General features: G+C 45.0%; 1 protein-coding gene across 3 annotated transcripts in view; it reads right to left on the minus strand.

The window, feature by feature from the left end:
• Positions 1–21,203, minus strand: part of ELP4 (elongator acetyltransferase complex subunit 4) — a 242,131-nt gene that overhangs the window by 142,765 nt on the left and 78,163 nt on the right. For all 3 annotated transcript variants that reach the window (XM_044270248.1, XM_044270250.1, XM_044270249.1), the window contains exon 6: positions 5,075–5,168. In XM_044270248.1, the coding sequence (XP_044126183.1) occupies positions 5,075–5,168 (94 nt within the window). The remainder of the gene's footprint in view (positions 1–5,074; positions 5,169–21,203) is intronic.

Consider the following 21,203-nt stretch of genomic DNA (forward strand, 5'->3'; position numbering starts at 1 on the left):
AAGAGCAGACAAGCCGAGGTGCCAGGAGAGTGCTCTGTGTGAGTCTGGCACTATTTTGAGAACAGGCAGTAAGGAAGCGGAGACCACACTGGGCACAGGATGAGCGCGTATAGCTGCTGCTGGGGCCAAGACGGATACATAAATCCTATATTATCATCAGGGATTTACACCAAGAAGAGCAGATCTCCTGACACAAGAGCTGCGTGAATAAAGGCAATTCCCATGTATTCCTAGAAAGTTACACAGACGATGGGAGTCAGTGGCACAAAACTATCAGGCAAGGATGGTAACACGCTAGATAAAAGGTCCAAGAGGGAGCTGCTGGCCATCAACCTCACCCAGGGTCACAGCTGCTTAACATATAAACCATCAGCGTCATTTGAGTAGTGGAGAGTAGACCCTCGGTTTGGCCGCAGCTGACACCATGCTGCAGCGAGTTCAGGACAGCTGAGCTGCGGTCAGTGCAGGTCAGACATGGACTCTTTTTCCCCGGGTCCATCTGTAATCGGCCTAAAGGGTTTTCCCAGCAGGACAATATTTTTGGGTGTACGTCCACAGCTTAAAAATCCACAGCGTTTCCGCATCAAAAAAACTAAAACGCACAAGTGCATGCGGTTATTTTTTTGCCACGGACTTCACCCTCTTCCTCTTCAATGCAAAGGGTGAAATCTGCAGCATAAATTGATATGGTGCAAATTTCGATTCCGCGCTGCAGTTCAACTTAGGCCCCTTGCATACGACCGTATGGCTTTTTCAGTATTTTGCAGTCTACAAAAAACGGATCCACAAAAAATACGGATGACGTCCGTGTGCATTCTGTTTTTTGTGGAGCGGAACAGCTGGCCCCTGATAGAACAGGACTATCCTTGTCCGTTATGCGGACAATAATAGGACATGTTCTATTTTTGAACGGAACGGAAATACAAAAAGGAAGGCATAGGGAATACTTTCCGTTTTTTTTTGTGGATCCATTGAAATTAAAACAGAAATGGAACGGAAACAGCCTTAGGGCTCGTTCACACGAACGTATTTTGCATTCCGTATATGGGCCGTTTTCTGTGTTCCGTATAGGGTCCGTATACGGAACCATTCATTTCAATGGGTCCGCAAAAGATGCGGACAGCACTCTGTGTGCTGTCCGCATCCATTGCTCCGTTCCGAGGCCCCGCAAAAATTATGAGTCCTGTCCTATTCTTGTCTGTTTTGCGGACAAGAATAGGCATTTCTATAAGGCTACATTTACACGACCGTATAAATGGATCCGCATCCGTTCCGCAATTTTGTGGAACGGGTACAGACACATTTATTTCAATGGGCCCCGCTAAAAATATGGAGCCTGTCCTATTCTTGTCCGCAAGAATAGGCATTCTCTATATCAGTGTTTCCTAACCAGTGTGCCTCCAGCTGTTGCAAAACTACAACTTCCAGCATGCCCGGACAGCATTTGGCGTGCAGTCCACATGGCCGGTATCCACAATTTGCGGACCGCAATTTGCGGATGCACAATTTGCGGACCGCAAAACCCTTACGGTCGTGTGAATGCACCCTAATAGGCCTCCTGTTCCGTTCCGCAAATTGAGCTTGTGCTGGGATACCAGTTAAGCCAATAGTCTAGCAAGGGGCACTATCGACAACAAATGGCTCCACTGGTTCTCCACGGTCACGTGGAGAGAACGGTTTAGCCCAGATTCCCTTGAAAACAGACTATTACTTTCCCTAGGAATAAATGTAGCCAAAATTCTCTATCATGCGCACTGATGTATTTTCCCATTCACTTCAATGGGGCTGCTGTCCGCATCCGTATGTCCATTCCGCGGCACCCGATGAAAGAAATCGAACATGTCCTATTCTTGTCCGTTCTACGGACAAGGATAGAACATTTCTATAGAGGGCAGGATGTTCCGTTTCCGCAGAACAGACATGGCCGGTATCCGTGGTTTGAGGACCTGCAACTTGCTGACCTCAAAGAATGGTAATAAGTGTGTGCATGAGCCCTTAGGCCTCATGCACACGACCGTTGTATGTTTTGAGGTCCGCAAATTGTGGATCCGCAAAACATGGCAATTTGCGGAATGGCACGGACAGAAATTGATATAACTGCCTATTCTTGTCCGCAAAACGGACAAGAATAGGACAGGTTATATTTTCTTTGCGGACCACGGAACGGAGCAACGGATGCGGACAGCACCTGGAGTGCTGTCCGCATCTTTTGCGGCCCCGTTGAAGTAAACGGGTCCGCATCCAAGCCGCCAAAACTGCGACTCGGATGTGGACCAGAACAACGGTTGTGTGCATGAGGCCTTAGAAATGGAAATCCAGATTTAGTTGACCTTCTTGGTCCGTGGTACTCTGAATCGCAATGTCCTGGTGCAAAACATAATGGGACACGTACTACAGCTGTGCACCAGTGTTCTGCTGAAGAAAAGCTGCACATTTTTGCACAAATTTGCAACTTTTTGAGATTTTCTGCTGCTCAGGTTTTTATTAAAAGGTGGGTGGGGCCTTGTGAGGGTGGTGGGGGCTCCTTAACATCATTTACGAAACTGAATTACTGGGACAACTGGGACAAATCGCAAAATGGGTCAAATTTTCAACGTAATGTAAAACTCACCGTATGTAACCAAAAAGTGCTAAAAGGAACAGACACAAAAATAAACATATTACCAGCAAAAGAACTCTGCAGACAGACGCAGCCTTTTATTTAATGATTGGGCGCAGCTCCTGCCATGGTTTTCCCTTCCACTGTACATCCGATAACATGTCCTGATTTTAAGATGACCTGTCATCCTACAGAAAAGCAAAATTCTGCACGACGTACCGTGGGAAGTGTTATGACATGCCTGTTACTATAGTTACCGCAGCAAGTGGGGAGAGGTTCCTGTCAGGGACCAATTTGCTTCTCCAGAGGGGCACTGCCACCAAAGGCATAGCATGCATTGCCCACGAGTCTCTGCAGACTGAAATCTGAGCAGCCAGCTAAATGAGCTCATATATTCCTCACTGCTCGGAAATCAGGAATGAGAAAAAGAAAAAACACCAAAAGGAAAAGCAAAACAAGGGCATATAAAATAATAACTGGTCCTAAAACGAGACAAAATACTCGGCCAGGTATATTACTAATCACCTCTCCCGACATATCTGGTTTATTACCCTGGAGCATCTGTTCTTATGACTCTGTGTTGTGATGCTCCTTTATTATTCCTGCTAGGATGAATTGAAGTTTGCAATCAAGGTCCAGATGGGTGTGACCAGATTGGGGTGTGTCCCTGCACAGTCTGATTCTGGAAGCACTGATTGGATAGTGTTAGACTGTAGGGATACCCGTCCAACTGGTAACACCCATCTGGGCCTTCACTGCAGACTGCTGGTTAAAAAATAATAATCAATCAATAAATCATAATGCATATATTTTTTTTTATTTAAAGGTGTTCTCTGGGCTTTTAATATTGAAGACCTATCCTCAGGAAAGGTCATCAATATAAGATCGGCGGGTGTGCCGAGTGTGCCGATCGGCGGGTGTGCCGTCTCCCGTCTCTCTTTCTGCTGCTCCTATGTCTATGGCAAAGGAAGAGAGATGGGAGACTGCACAATCACACTGCGCGCGGCTGATTGCTGGGGGTGCCGGGTGTCGGACCCCCGCCAATCCTGAGGATAGGTTATCAATAGAGTTGAGCGATGCAAGCTTTGGATGCTTAATCCGAAGTCGCTTCGTTCAACGCTTTGGATTAATACTGTACGGAGATCCGTCTCCGTACAGTATTAGAACGTATGGGCTCTGATTAAGTTGCGCATAATTTCGTTGAATAACTTCGGTAATTGATTTTTAAAGTGGAAAACCACTTTAAAACTCTAGTCTAGTACTAGTCGGAACCAAAGCCAAGTTTGATTTCAAGTTTTAAAGTGGTTTTCAGCTTTAAAAATCAATTACCGAAGTTATTCAACGAAATTATGCGCCACTTAATCAGAGCCCATATGTTCTAATACTGCACGGAGACGGATCTCCGTACAGTATTATTCCACAGCGTTGATCGAAGCGACTTCGGATTAAGCACCCGAAGCTTGCTTCGCTCAACTCTAGTCATCAATAATAAAAGCCCGGAGATCCCCTTTAAATTCACTTAATAAAAAAATGAAAAAATTGTGAACCCTTCAGTTTTAGGGAGCTACGACACACAGGGGGAGATTTATCAAAACTGGTGTAAAGGAAAACTGGACTAATTGCTCATAGCGACCAATCAGATTCCACCTTTCGTTTTTCAGAGCTCCTATGGAAAATTAAAAGATCAATTTGATTTGTGGCTACTGCCAACCGATTTGGTCAGCATTTCTTGTAGCCTTTTTTAAAGTCCATAAATGGCGGATCCGTTTTTTCCAATGCATTTTTTCATTGTGATCAAAATCCTGATCAGGATTCAAATGTAATCAGTTTTCACACGTTTTTCGGGATCCAGCGGGCAGTTCTGTTGACGGAATTGAACGCCGGGTTCAAACAACGCTAGTGTGAAAGTAGCCTAACCCAAAAAACACACCTCTTTTTAAAAAGAGTCAGAATAGCATTGAAAAGGACTATGGACAGCACCCGAGCATACTCAGCCCACCTTCTAACAAGGTCTATGACTACAGTAAGTGAATCTGTTGGTTCTCCTAGCACTTGTGGAGAACATTTTTACCCCAAATTCTCTGGAAAGTAGAATCTGTTTTCCAGGGCGGGTCAATCTCCCTACAATTTCTAGGGATTACAAATCCAAATGTAGGACTGTATAGACCTCAAACCGACCTCACTGCTTGGCGATGAGGGTATGAATGCAGGTCACACACCCTCTACAGACACCATGTGCAGCTAATAAGAATAATAAGGATCAGCGTATACGAGAAGGGAGGTCGAGTACATCCACGCCGTCTTGTTATGTCCACTGAGAGCTCGTTACACATTAACATATCCACCACCGGCCCTGTGCTTAGTAACAGCTTGTTCGCTGTTCCTTTCTTTCCGAGATCCTCCTGGCTCACTCCTGAGAGCTCCCACAATACAATTAGTTACATGATTATGGCAGATAATAAAGGTGATGGATACCTGGGGGTTGGATCCGTCAAAGCCACCCTGGTGTACAACGCCTTGGATAGACTGGAGAAGCTGGAGGTAGTCGCAGGCCATCTCATTGGAAGAGCTGTAGAAGAAAGGAGACGTTACAGTGAACATTAAAAATTACAATTTACTTGGAACGTTCAACAAAGTATCAGAACTAAAGAGCCGTTTGATAAATATACTTGCTAACAGTCCCAATTTTGGCGGGAACATTGTACAACCTGGACAGTAAATGGGCGAGGTTTATGCAAACCAACAAAAGTGGTTGTTTTGGGGGAGTTCCTCGATTGGGGCTTAAAGGAGTTGTTTGGGAATATATTATTTCTTTTTTTTGATCAAATAATTTATATTTTGATTTTTCAGGTAAATGTATTATACAAATACAAAACCATAACACCCCCCCCCCTTCCCAAGGCACAGTCACTTAGAAGAATTCAGGCACGGTCCATAGCTGCAAATTCGCGATGTCATCTGAAGGTATCACCGTCCAATCTTCTGAGGCAGGGCATACAGCTTCATGGATTTCCATAGTCCTCACAGAATATTTCGGCACAAGCATTCAGACATCAACCACCCTCTAACATCTCACCATTCACACACGTCAACATCCTTCATGTCCGGCACTCCAGTCAAAGTTTACAGCCACACCTAAGACAGCTCATAATGCGAAATCCACGAGGACCAAATTGCTTCAAATTTCTTCTTCGAATCCCTTTTCAGGTAAACATATTCCTCCAATTTAACAAGTGCGTGCACCCTACTCACTACTTCCTGGCTAGTAGGAGCCAACTCATCTATCCAATGGAATGCTATGCACTTCCTCGCCTAGTACAATACTCTCATAATAGCCATTTTCTTTTTTGACATGGTCCTAGGCACTACCACAAGACCTAGTAAACAGATTAGCGGGTTAACCTCCAAGCTCATCTGAAAAACCCTATTGACAAGTTCCATCACCTCTATCCAATACCTCCTTAAACGTGGGCAGTTCCACATTAAGTGAATCAAGTTCGCACCCGATGCATTACAAGGAATATATCATTTCTAACAGCCTGCCTCCCCTACTGAAAGAAACATACTTGCCTGCTCCGGGTCCTCCATGTCTCCATCTTCCAAATCAGTTTTTTTTCCCTCCCTGGCATGGTCATGTTATCCTTATCGGCCAACCGCTGGATGCATCTGTGATGGGTCTCCAAGAGACATGTCACCACAGAAGCCAGTGGTTGGCTGAAGAGGATCAGGGGAACATGCCCATTCCAGGGAGAAAGGAAACAACCAAAAATGGGGATGCGGGAGCCAGCGCAGAGGACTGGAGCGGTGGGGAGCAAACAAGTATGATCCTTTCAATAGGTGAGGCTGACTGCCAGCACCTGTTAGAAATTATGTATTCCAGGAAAACTCCTTTAAGCCCCAATCCAAGACAATCCCTTTAACTTTCCCGATTTCAGCTTTTTAAAGCAGCTCTGTCACCAGGATCAACCTGTAACGGGGCGCCGAAGGCGCACACGGTCTCCCATCAGCCGCAGACCTGCTGCTTAGCTTCGGGAGCAAGGATCTGTGCCTGCTCCCTTGGTTTTGACGCTACAGCTCAGATTCTGACCTCGACTCGTTCTCGGATTTGCCACCTGCCTCTTCCCTTTGTATTGACGTGACCTCCTGGACTGACCTCGGCTAGCTTACCTGCCTTTGCCTTCTCCTTCACATGGTACCTCTCTCTTGTCCACTTCCTTGTCCATTTGTCTGCCTGCATCTCGCGTACCGTTCTCTGCCTAGCTATCCGGTACCCTCTCTATTCCTTCCTCCCCTACCCGGCACTTATGGAGGTTAGGGACTGTCGCCCAGTTGCGCCCCGTCACCTAGGGCAGGTGGTGCAAGTAGGCAGGGACAGGGTTGAGGGTGGCAGTCTAGGGGGTGCACTTCCTTCTACCTTCCCTTCCCTTGACACAACCCTATTAAACCAGACAAACTGGCTGGTAGGGCTCATCATGCTGAATAAAACAATACCTTTCTTTTGTCTGTATGAGAAACAGCTGTAGAGAAATCTGCATTTCTATTCATACACAAATGAGAAGTTTGAGCACCAGGAGGTGGGGCTGAGTCCTTTGAGCACTGCTTTGTAACACCCCCTGTGCTCTGCTCATCCCTCTCCTCTCAGAAAGCTAATATACATATTACTGCTTTATTCACAGGCACAATATATGATTGTAAAGACACCATTAACATGACGGAGCTGCTTTAAAAGTAGGAGAGTAAAAAATATGTGAACCCTTCCAAAACGGCGCTTGTAGAGCTTGTTAGGTCACTGCGGCCACACATGGGGCCATCAAATCCAGAACACGTCCATTTTCAGTTGTTGGAAATATAAACTCATTGGTCGGAACATCTATTGGAAGTGTTGCGATTTTTCTCCTTGTATTATGCAAAGTATTAACAACAGCTTCCTTTATACGTAAAGCAAAAACTGTAAAGTATCCATAACATAATAGTAAAACTTGTCATGTAAACAATTTTCCATTATACATCCGTAGGACTAATAAACTAAATCTCAGTATGGCTCCTGGAATGGTCTAACTGGCGGTAAACCTGCAATGATAGCAACTAGTCTGCCCTAAATGACTCATTTGTTTGTATCCAAGTTAGATAGGTGCTATGTCTACTCCAAAGAAGGGGACCAGTGGTTTTAGTTAACAGGCAAGTTCACATCTAGGACTATGGGCGACTTTGGTCACCAGGTTGCATCGTGACATTGCAAGTAATGATTATAAATACAGTGGGGAAAATATGTATTGGATACACCGGCGATTTTGCCAATTTTCCCACCTACAAAGATCGGAGAGGACTGTAATTTTTATCGTAGGTACACTTCAACTGCGAGAGACAGAATCTAAAAAAAAAAAGATCCATAAAATCAATCGCCAGTCGCTAGTGGTATGTTGTAAAAGTCGTCTTCGATCTGCAACCAAAATTCCTGTTGGTTTGGATTTTTTAATCAACTGTAATGTTGTGGTGGAATCACAAAGCATCCGTACAGTGGGGAAAATAAGTATTTGATGCACTGGTGATTTTGTAAGTTTTCCCAACTACAAAGAATGGAGAGACAGATGTAACGGGGTTCCGAAGGTGCACTCGGTCTCCCATTAGCCACAGACCTGCTGCTTAGCTTCGGGAGCAAGGATCTGTGCTTGACCTCGTTCCCAGGGCGGCTTTGCTAGCTGGGAGGTACCCTGCTCCTAAGTATGCCTTGAGCGCCGAGCTGATCACTCAGTGCTCGACTGGTTGGTCTGTCGGTCATGTGACGCTGGCCACGTCACATGACCCTCACTCCCCACTATAAATACAGGCAGCCTGCTGCCGTCCAGTTGTCCCCTGTCATTAGGACTCGCGAGGCAAGTAGGCAGGGCCAGGGGTGAGGGTGGAGCGCAGTGGTCACTTCCCTCCCCCCTGTGTGTGTGTGTGTGTACGCGACCGTTACAACAGAATCTAAAAAAAATCCAGAAAAATTACATTGTATGATTTTTAAATAATTAATTTGCATTTTATTGCATGAAATAAATATTTGATGAACTACCAACCAGCAAGACCTGTTAGTTTCTCTTTGGCCTCATGCACGTGACCGTTGTTTGGGTGCCAAAACAGCGGCTCGGATGCGGACCCATTCATTTCAATGGGGCCGCAAAAGATGTGGACTGCACTCCGTGTGCTGTCCGCATCCGTGGCTCCATTCCGCGGCCCGCTATAAAAATATAACATGTACTATTCTTGTCCGCGCTTGGCTTCCGCGGTTTGCGGACCGCAAAAAACGGCACGGTCGTGTGCATGAGGCCTTTAAGAAACCCTCCTACTCTGCACTCATTACCTGTATTAATTGCACCTGTTTAGACTTGTTACTTGTATAAAAGACACCTGTCCACACACCTCAACCTCTCCACCAAGACCAAAGGGCTGTCTAAGGGTACTTTCACACTAGCGTTTTTCTTTTCCGGCGCTGAGTTCCGTCCTAGGGACTCAAATCCGGAAAAGAACTGATCAGTTTTATCCTAATGCATTCTGAATGGAGAGTCCGTCCCTCAGGATGCATCAGGATGTCTTCTGTTCAGTCTTTTTGACTGATCAGGCTTTTCAGAAAAACGTAGCATGCAGTATTTTTACCTCCGGCCAAAAATCCTGAACACTTTGACTGAACGCCTAATCAGGCTTTTTTAACATTGACTTGCATTAACGCCGGATCCGGCGCCATGTGTTCAGTCAAAACGGATCCGGCTTTTGCATGTTAAACCCGAAAAATAGGAAAAAAAAGTTAAAGTCCATAAATGGCGGATCCGTTTTTTCCAATGCATTTTTCCATTGTGATCGAAAGCCTGATCAGGATTCAAATGTAATCAGTTTTCACACGTTTTTCCGGATCCGGCGGGCAGTTCCGGTGTCTGAATTGAACGCCGGATTCAAACAACGCTAGTGTGAAAGTAGCCTAAGGGTCCAATCACACATCCGTATGTGTTTTGCGGATCCACGGATCCGCAAAACACAGACACCGGCAATGTGCGTTCCGGCATCACCGGCACTATGATAGAAAATGCCTAATCTTGTCCGCAATTTCGGGAACGGAATTGTGGACCCAGAAGTGCAGATCCGCATTTCCAGATCCGGACAGCACATAGTGTGGCCCCATAAAAATGAATGGGTCGGCAATTCCGTTCCGCAAAATGCGTTACAGAATTGCAGATGTTTTTGTTTTCCGGTATTGAGTTTCGTCACAGGAGCTCAATTCCGGACAAAAAATTATCAGTTTTATCCTATTGCATTCTGAATGGAGAGCATTCCGTTCAGTATGCATCAGGATGTCTTCAGTTCAGTCCCTCTTACGCTTTTTGGATGGAGAAAATACTGCAGCATGCTGCAGTTTTATCTCCGGCTAAAAATACTGATCACTGCCGGAATGCCGGATCCGGCATTAATTTACATTGAAGTGTATTAGTGCTGGATCCGGCATTAAGTGTTCCGGCCAAACGGATCCGGCTTTTTGTTCTGCGCATGCGCAGACCTTTAAGAACGCAAAAGAAAATTAATACCGGATCGGTTTTTCCGGATCACACCGGAGAGACAGATCCGGTATTGCAATGCATTTGTCAGACGGATCCGCATCCGGATCCGTCTAACAACTGCCATCAGTTTGCGTCCGGATTGCCGGATCCAGCAGGCAGTTCTGCCGCAAGTGTGAAAGTACCCTTAGGACACCAGGGACAAAATTGTAGACCTGCACAAGGCTGGGATGGGCTATATGACAATAGGCAAGCAGCTTGATGAGAAGGCAACAAACTGTTGGCGCAATTATTAGAAAATGGAAGAAACACAAGATGACTGTCAATCTTCCTCGGTCTGGGGCTCCATGCAATATCTCGCCTCGTGGGCTAAGGATGAGTCTGAGAAAGGTCAGGAATCAGCCCAGAACTACACGGGAGGACCTGGTCAATGACCTGAAGAGACCTGGGACCACAGTCTCAAAGATTACCGTTGGTAACACACTACGCCGTCATGGATTTGCAGGGCATGCAAGGTCCCTCCTTTCTGACGCCAGTACATGTCCATTTGAAGTTCGCCAATGACCATCTGGATGATCCAAAAGAGGCATGTGAGAAGGTCATATGGTCAGATGAGACCTAAATAGAACCTTTTTGGTATCAACTCCACTCACCATGTTTGGAGGAAAAAGGATGAGTACAACCCCAAGAACACCATCCCAACTGTGAAGTATGGGGTTGGAAACATCATACTTTGGGAGTACTTTTCTGCAAAGGGGACAGGATGGATTTTGGCCAACAATCTCCTTCCCTCAGTAAGAGCATTGAAGACGGGTCGTGGCTGGGTCTTCCAGCATGACAATGATCCGAAACACACAGCCGGGACAACTACGGAGTGGCTCCGTAAGAAGAATTTCAAGGTCCTGGAGTGGCCTAGCCAGTTTCCAGACCTGAAACCAGGCAAAACGTTTTGGAAGGAGCTGAAACTCAATGTAGCCCAGCGACAGCCCCCAAACCTAAAAGATCTTAAGAAGATCTGTAGACACTGCTTCAGTGTGTGCAAACTTGGTCAAGAACTACAGGAAACGTCTGACCTCTGTAATTAAAAACAAAAGTTTCTGTACCAAATATTACATTTCAGTTTTTCTATTGTATCAAATACTTATTTCATGCAATAAAATGTAAATTCATTATTTAAAAATCATACAATGTGATTTTCTGGATTTTTTTTAGATTCTGTCTCTCACAGACCTCCCAATTCTTTGTAGGTGGGAAAACTTGCAAAATCACCAGTGTATCAAATACTTATTTTCCCCACTGTACGGGTGCTTTGTGCTTCCACCACAACATGACAGTTGATAAAAAATCCAAAACAACAGGAATTTTGGTTGCAGATCGAAGACGACTTTTACAACATACCACTAGATGTGTTGGCGATTGTTTTTTTTAAGTATTGCAAATCCTAAACCACAGGTGACTCTCAGTCATCGTCAAGCGACTCTAATGCAGCTAATCATGGACACATCATATATCATTTTTTTGCTTGGCTTCATTTTGTGTGACCAAAGTCATCATTTAGCCCTAGCCTCGTATAGATTTAGATCCTCCTTAAAATAAGACTTCCTCTGTCCACTTATAAGTACGGTAACAGCACATCGAAATTCCATATTACACAGTGAATCCTGTCTGACAGATCATCATTTTGGAGAAGACCAGATTTTTCTGTGGCAGATTTCCAATTTCTTTATATTCTATATGTGGTAGCCCTTTTCATAGAGAGGACCACCCATCTACAATTTTGGATGGCTGTCTCAAAAAGGTAATACTGCACTCTTAATGGGGTTTTCCAGCACTGATGTGTGACTGACAGGGGTTCAACTCCCAATTATCAGCAGAGTGGCCCTGCAAGGGGTTATCTGACATTTTAAAATTGATAGCCTAGCCTTAAACATAAGATGATGGACATCTGAACTACAGCACCGCTGCTGGTGAGCTGTTTGAAGGCTGTACACTGCATAGTGGCTATGCTTGGTATTGCAGTTCAGGATTATTCACTTGAATGGGACTATGCTGCGTCTAGGCCACGTGATCGATGAACGGGTCATCACTGGCCTACAAAAGGTGTGAGAAAGTCTCCTCAAACAGCTGATCGGCGGGGGTCCCAGATGTCAGACCCTCACAAACAGCTGATCGGCAGAGGTCCCAGATGTAGGACCCTTACTGATCAGATACTGATGAACTACCCAGTAGTTAGGTCATCAGTACAAAAACCTAAAAAAAAATAAAAAAAACTTTGCTGGCTTATCCTAAGGGTCCTTCCACATGGGTATACTGCTGCCCCGAACAGGTCAGTTGGTGCTTGTTTAAAGGGCACCAATGCAAACACAATTATCCTCAACGAATTGCGATCGTTCATCCCACATTCAGCTTGATTATCACCATCATCAGATCTCCGGTTTACAAGAGATGATGTGCTGCCGATAAAAATTTATTTATGGTGCCCCATAATAGAGACAGCATGTTAACATGGGCAAGGATCTGGAAAAAGCCTTTTTCCGTTTCCAATCATTGGCCCGTGTAAAATGGCTTGAAGTACAGGAGACCAATTTTAAATAACCGGATGACCCCTTTCGTTGTTGACATAGTTGTCGAGCTGATCGGTGGGAGTCTTAGGGGTTGGGTAACACATGGATGGTGTTTCCTAAGGATAGGAAACCCCCTTTAAAATCCAAATCACTGTCTTCACAAGCGGACCGAAGAGAAAAAGGACACAGCAGTCATAGGGATTTTTTATTCCCTGTCAATGCTCTCCCCGCTACCACATACGGCTATGGCTGCTCTCCCCGATGCCATCAGCAGAGTGATGATCCTACGATATACTGTCTCACGGTGCTCATTCTCCTTTAAGACATTTCTATAGGAAGAAAAAACCAGACCGCACAGATAATGAGTTTCTGGACGAAAAAATTTAAATATTAATTGATTTGGTTTTGTTTCTCGGTTTACGTTAATAAGGTATAACTTTTTGGGTGTGAAGGTTAAAGTCATCAATAGCCAATACTGGAATGTTTGCAAATGAGACGCTGCCTTGTTTATCCCTTCAAAAGAGCTCTCCCCGCGGAGGGAGCGGAGGCGGCTGCTTTGGGTGCAGCAGAAAAGAAAGGGTTATAGGTGAAGGCGTTGGAAACTGGGATGACTTAATTATATCAAGCCAGTCTCACAATGGAGTACGTAATGAAACCGCCATTGCATTTAAATAGTAATCACAGATAATTAACACATAGTTAATGAGCTGCTACCCCGAGTACACCTGATCATTATACCTCTGAGTCCACAGTTTGCCACCGCTGAGAGGAGACTCGAATGATAAATGAACTTGCTGTAATGTCTATGCACAATGTACTGATTCTTACCGAGCTAAAACTAGGACAAAAAACGAAAATTAAAAGCTAAATATCCTCGCACATAACAGACACAGGGGTGTAAATTGAAGTTCTAGGGCTCAAAAATACAAACAGCCCCCACATACCATTTATAATACTGATGTCTTCTCACATGTATGGGGCATAGAGGCCTCTGGGCCCCTTCAGATACACAATCGTGGATGAAACTTCTACTTCTGTCCATACAAAATCGATAACTGTCGGCCTTCATACACATGCACAATCAGTTTGGTCAAGAACTTATGCGCCTTCAAAGAGAGGAGAAGGGAGGAGAGAGAGCTTACATCTTGGCATAACAAGAGGATCGGGACTTGAATTTCAACTTGCAAACCCTTCTTTCCCACCCTGTTGTCATCAGTCGGAAGGCCACTATACGCATTAGACTGTCAGGTTTGGCCAAGGATAATCCAAATTGTAGGAGAGTCTTTAGATCCCTTTTAGATGGTTGATAGATAACTCATTGCGCTCTGGATGGTGAACACAGATACTTTTTTTTAAATGGACCCTAAGCGCATAGCGTACATGTTGCCGTCCTTGGTCTTGAACACCCATTCACTTGAGGATGGGAAAATCAGAGCAGGATGGTGCATGCTGCCATTTTCTCCGCATGGACCTTTGAAAAATGGAATGGGTCACCATTCAGACTGGGTGCTGTCCATTCTAAACTCAGACAGTACCTGGATGGAAATATTGTCCATCTGAAAGGGGCCTTAGGCTGTGGCTACAGACAAAAGGATAGGGTAGCTCAAATCCAACTGCCCGATCTTTAGCTCACCCGACATTTGTGGTTGGAAATGAGTTGGCATGCCCCCATACATATAACATGGACAAGTTGAATGTGGCCGACATTTACTTATTGTGTACAGCCAGATTTAGCCTTATAGGTACACCCCTGGTAGTATCTCAGGTGCATGTGCATTTCTATCAATTTAAAGATCATACTCTTTAATGTTTTTCAGTATTTTCCTTTTAAGATTTTTTTGGGGACTTTTATTACAAGAAAGACACTGCAGATTTTGTTGAAGTTTTGTAGCCAAAGCCAGAAGTAGGTCTGCATGAAGGAGTATAAATGCCTCCGTTATATTTCCTGCTTCATTTAAATCCATTTATGACTTTAGCTAAAAAATCCATGAAAAATGTAGTGTTTTTTTTTTTTTATGTATTTATTCAATATTTCAAACTAAGCCATCAAAGAGTCATAATCTGATATGTAGGTTACCTGTCCCAGGCTCCGACCTACTAGCCCAAAAATTAAGTACTCTGTCTTGGGAGAGCTAGATGTTGAAAGATGAAGGAGGTAACAATTAGTAACTGTTGAACGAAAGCGATAGCAACATGACAGGACAAGGTCGTGAAAACTAAAGAAGATGGCATGGGTAACCCGAAGATCGGACAACACTGACAACAGTGATCCAACACATCAGGCAACACTGTACCGTATGTTCACAATAATAAGGAAAACAAGCAACGTTACCAAGAAAACACGGCAAAAGAGGAAGGAAGGAGGAAATCCTGCGAGTCCAAGGCTTCAGTTCCTTATGAACAATTGCTTCAACCCAATTGAGAACAATCTCTACGTTGGGGTTTGGGGGTCTGTCCAATTTCATAGAATGGCTTTTATGTGCTGCTGCAGCGACCACGTGGAGCAATTTTCTGGTCCCTGGAACACAACACTGTTGCTTAGGGTCCACCCAGCCAAACATCAAAAAAGTAGAAAGTTGGTTGAGTGTGTTTGGGTAAAGTTGCAGAACCTTGACCAGAAAGGCTGAAGAGCATCACAAGATGTGCAATGAGTAGTATCCGTTCATGGAGAACCATGGAGACAAGAGTCCTAAAGATAAATGCCCATCCTAAAACCTCTGACAAATTGTAGTTACATTTTGTCCCATTCAAATAAATGAAGAAGAAGCTGTAATTACACTGCTCGTCACTGCAATTGTGACGGCGAGGTGGTGAATACTGAAGAGAACGTAACGCTTATATGAGCACTGCGGTCTCTTCAGACAGCAGAGGATAGGCCATCAGTATAGGAAACCGAACAACCCTATGATAAATTATCGTACCTACTCCACAGGATTGGTGGCATGGCTCCCTGTCTATCCTGGGCTGGACATTCCAGATTTCTTAAACATAATGGATTACTCCCTCACTTCCGTCAGCCAGATATATGGAAATGGTTCTACAATCTTTCCACAAATTATACATTTCACTTATCTGTAAAATTCAACTGACTGGGACCGAGGAGCTGTAATTACACTGCTCTCTGCTGCAATGTCGAGGGCAACCACGTAAGTAGAGAAGAGAAATCAGCGCTCATACGAGCCCCCACCGATCTGATGACCTAACCTAAGGATAAGTCTTCAATATTGGAAACAAGACAACCCCTTAATACTGATGAACTATCCTCAGGATAGGTCATTAGTATCTGATAGGTCTGAATTCAAGCACCCCTGTCAATCAGCTGCTTGAAGAGACAGCAGTGCCGCGGCCTCTTCCTGAGCCAGTGACGTCCTATTCATCGGAGACATTGCCTAGACACAGCTGAAGCTCAAGTGAATGGGCTGTAATACCAAGCACAGCTGCTAACCAATGGATGGCGCTGTGCTTGGTAGGATGCAAGTGCTCACAGCAGCACTAGGACCTTATTAGCGGGGGTGACGGGAGTCGGACCTCCACCAGTCACATACTGATGATCAATCCTGAGGATAGGTTATCAGTATGAAACACTCGGACAACCCCAAATAATAAAATAATAAATACAAAAATATGAATATTAAAAAAAGCTAATAAAATATAAAAAATGTAATAAACAATAATAAAAGCTAATGAATTAAAAGGATGAAATAAAGAATTAAAAAAAAAAAAAAAATGAATAAATAAAAAAGATGAAATAAAAGATAAATACAGTTTCAAAAATAGCCCAAACACAGTTTTTCCTACCCTAGGAAGACCAGATTATGAAACGCAGGGAGACACTTACAAAATATGCAGACGCTTTGGAAACACGAGACACATGTTTTGTCACATTTACCAGGCCACTTTGCAACCAAACATCTCCTCTTTTAACAATGGTTTTTAAGCTAATTAACTTTTATCCTTTAGCCGAGCGTTCTAGTAACTGATAACGCACAAGTTGGCAAGAGAGTATCCAGGCGACACGCGAGACCTCGACTTCCTTATTGATACAGTTTCTAAGCATTTATGAAAGGTTAGTTTATCAAAGATATGACAAATAGGGTTATTATCAGGAGGTGGACTCCATTAGGAACTGTTGCCTAAGCTGCTTCCACCAAATGTAGCTGGAAACTGGAGAAGTAGAGAAAATGTAAGTACATACTCCCGCGTTTATGGGCTTGTTTTGGGGGTGGAGGTAAGACTATTTGCAGATTGCAGAAAGGGATGTGCAGCGCAGATTAATTACACTGAAAAACAGATGCAGATTGCTAGATTGTTGACTCTTATCAGCAACTTATAATGGGCCCTCATTGTGTCCTATTTCTGCCCTTACCTTATCTGCAAGTGTCTTGCATGCAGAGCCCTTTCAGGTTCTACCTGAGCCAATATGGGGCTATTGTGCATCCTTCAGTAAGCAATTAGTTTCAAGGTACTGTAGGTCATACCAGGTACTTGATAGGTTTACTGCAGGGCAGTCCAAATAGTGGGGCCTAGGATGCGTGAGTGATCGATGGACATGAGCACAGCTGAAGACCTCTTGTGCTGGTTACCATTATATTAGATGGTCCGCGCAAGTCCACATCTCACAGTACATCATTGTTAATCCAGCAAAAGAAGATCCCAACCAAACCAGCAGAAGGCTTCATCAATCTTCCAGTCTGTTATTATACCGTACTGGACAGGGATTTTCCCATGTGTAGGATCATTGGGACACCCACCGATCATGAGTAAAGAGGGCCTGTGTCCTCCATATGAATAGATGCATGCTGCCACTCCAATTAAAACTCTATAGAACTGAGATATCGGAGCACTGTATTTGGCTATCCTCATCATCCCCATAGAGTTTGAATGGCACGGAAGCATGCATGCCAGATGTGGGCAGGAGCAGACTGGGTACTTAAAGTGGCCCTGGAAAAATACTAAAAATGGCTCTGTTTTGTAGTCGGGTCCAAACTGATGGAAGGCAGACATACTATATTGTGGCACATTATATCACTCCAACATAACCAAATACTACCGTCCATCACAAAATACTGCCACCAGCAGCACAAAATACATCTCCAAAAATTTCCACTGACCGACCGTGAGGAGGGTTTAGACGGACATTTCACTGTACGGTCTATGTCCAATCCGCCCCTGGACCCTTGTTCTTGCGATCATGGCAGTCCCAGCCATCCGGTGGATAAGTTATAAATGTTGCTCATGTAGAATACTACTTTAGGGTCCATTCACAAGTCCGTAAGTGTTTTGCGGATACGTGCACATGGCCGGCACATTGTCCGCTATTGGAGACAAGAATAGGACATGTTCTATTTTTCTGCAGAGCCGCGGACCGGAAGGGCGGATGCAGACAGCACACTGTGTGCTGTCCGCATCTTTTCCAGCCCCATTAAAAATTAATGGGTCCGCACCCGTTCCGCATAATTGTGAAACGGATCGGGACCATTCATACGGACGTCTGAATGGAGCCGTTAAGTGAACAGTCGCCCTTTATCGGCTGGTCATTTTATATTCTGTGCTGACCGGATTTTCTGGTGCTCAAGATACAGAGGGTCTATCCTCAGAATAGGATAGGATTAATATCAGATGGGTAAAAAAAAAAAAAAAAAAAAAGATGGTACGATAGTCATGAACCTTATTGGATTGCTGTAGATAGCTGAGCATTGTACTGGTCTATCTCAGGCAGTCCCATACAGATGAATGAAGCGGTACTGAGCATGTGTAATTCTTGGTCCAATTACTGGATAGAGTTGAAATAACGGGTGGCTTCAGAACCACTGTCCAAAAACACCAGGTGCGACTTAGTGCCGTCTTATAACAGATTCATCAACAGGTGGTTCGTCCAGTTCGAGCATCTGGAACATGTTCCTGAAGGAGATCACCCGCCTTAATAAATTTCCCCTATTTATGTTCTGTGGGGGCTCAGCACCCATTCAGTAATGTTCTAGAATTCTTTCAATACAAAAATTGTCCTAGGAATTGCAGATACTGACGTCTTCTACTAAGTGCACAATAATTTGGGAGCTCTATAGGGTCTCATGGATCCCTCCATGTAGGAACCGGTGAAGTTCACAGGAAATCTTACAACATGTCAGGAGATGTTGTAGTCATATAGTAAGGAGTCCCTTAGAGTTTATCTACTTGTGCATTTGTCCATTGACGTCCTGACAAACACGAGTCCCAGTGCTTTCACATCCATGGTGGCTAAAGACCAAGTCGACGTCTTCCTCGGTGGCATTGACAGACAGGGCCGTCTTTAACGCAGGGAAAAAGGGGCAGCTGTCCCGGGCCCAGTGGCTCCTGGGGGCCCAAGCTTTGAGCCCAGCTGGGCAGTGGCGTAGCGTGGGGGGGGGGTTGCCACAGGCGCAAAATTCCAGGGCTGCACCGCCAATTAGGCAAAGTAAGGCGATGACCCCAGGCGGAGCGGCCCTGGTGACAAGTGGGGGGCGGCGGCAGGGCACAGGGAGATGAGCGTTTCCACTGTGGAAGCGCTCATCTCCATAGTCATCTGTATCTCCGTTCTCAGGACAGCCATACAGATAGATGTGCTGCGGCGGGGCAGGGGAGGGAGAGGCGTCTCCCTTACCCGTTGCTCTGATAGGCTACAGGCCTAGTACCAGCAGCCTATCAAAGGCCGGTGCAGACCGCGCAATGACGTCATCGCGCCACCTGAGCCATACAGTGCAGGACACAGGCCGGAAGAGGCCTGCATCGCATCGCTGCCAAGGAAGTAAGTATAAGTGTTTATTTTTTTTATATGGTACTACTACTGGCACATGATTGGGGGGCATCTGTGGGGGCACTTGTTACTGGCACATAATTGGGGGGCATCTATGGGGGCACTTGTTACTGGCACATGATTGGGGGCATCTATGGGAGCACTTGTTACTGGCACATGATTGGGGGCATCTATGGGGCACTTGCTACTGGCACATGATTGGGGGGCATGTATGGGGCACTTGTTACTGGCACATGATTGGGGGCATCTATGGGGGCACCTGTCACTGGCACATGATTGGGGGGGGCATCTATGGGGGTACCTGTTGCTGGCACATTATTGGGGGGCATCTATGGGGGTACTTGTTACTGGCATGATTTGGGGGATTCTATGGGGGTACTTGCTACTAGCACATGATTAGGGGCATCTATGGGGGCACTTGTTACTGGCACATGATTGGGAGGCATCTATAGGGGCACTTGTTACTGGCACATGATTGGGGGGCATTTATTACAGGCACATGATTGGGGGACATCTATGGGGGCACTTGTTCCTGGCACATTATGGAAAGGCATCTATGGGGGCACTTGTTACTGGTACATGATTGGGAGGCATCTATAGGGGCACTTGTTACTGGCACATGATTAGGGGGCATTTATTACAGGCACATGATTGGGGGACATCTATGGGGGCACTTGTTCCTGGCACATTATGGAAGGGCATCTATGGGGGCACATCTTACTGGCACATTACTGGTGCCACTTTTTACTGGCACATTATTGGGTGGCACTATAGGGGCATCTACTGAGGCCACAAAGAAGGGGTATTTTATATGGGGGAAGAGGAATATTATGGGGGCTTCTACTGAGGCCACAAAGAAGGGGTATTTTATATGGGGGGGCTCTGTATAAAGGCATTTTATACTGGGGCACATTATGGTGGGTACTATGGGGAAGGGGGAGAGGAATACTATGGGCTCATCTATGGGGGCACTAAGAAGGGGTATTTTATACTTGCACATTATGGGGGGACACAGGGCATCTACTGGAGCACTATATATGGGGAATTTTATACTGGTACATTATGGGGGCACTAGGAAGAAGAGGGAGAGGAGCACTGTGGGGGCATTTACTGGGGGCACTATATAGGGGCATTTTATACTGGCACATTATGGGGGCACTATGGGGACATTAGCTCAACTGGGGGCATTAAAAAGGGGTATTTTTTGCACTGGCACATTATAAGGAGAATTATTAATACTGGGGGGTATTATGGTGGGCTTTATTACTACTGGGGTCTATGGGGAACATGATTAGTAGTATGGGCACTATGGGAGCATTATTACTTCTGGGGCACAGTGGGGACATGTTGGGGGCACTGTAGGAGCACTATTACTGCCATATGTGCTCTAGCAGAGAATTATTCCTATTGGTGGGACTTTTGGGAGCACTATTACTGTGGGGGCACCTTGGCACAGTATCAGCTTACCACAATTATTTTTGGGGGACGTTATGTTTACACTATTAGTGTCAGGGACACTATTTGCTGGGCGCAGTTATTTTCGGGCACTGTCTGCATGGTACTACTATTATTGGGGGGTTTATCTGTTTCTGCAGTATAGTATTGGGGAACACAGCGGCATAATATTGGGAGTGGTAGGATGATTTGTCCAGAAGATGGGAGGATGATGGAAAAGTAGTAAACTAAGATTTTGTTTGTCAAACTGCGACGAGATGAGAAATGGCTGAAAAATGGTTGTCTGG

Source organism: Bufo gargarizans, chromosome 10, assembly GCF_014858855.1.
Source record: "Bufo gargarizans isolate SCDJY-AF-19 chromosome 10, ASM1485885v1, whole genome shotgun sequence".
NCBI classification, from domain to species: domain Eukaryota; kingdom Metazoa; phylum Chordata; class Amphibia; order Anura; family Bufonidae; genus Bufo; species Bufo gargarizans.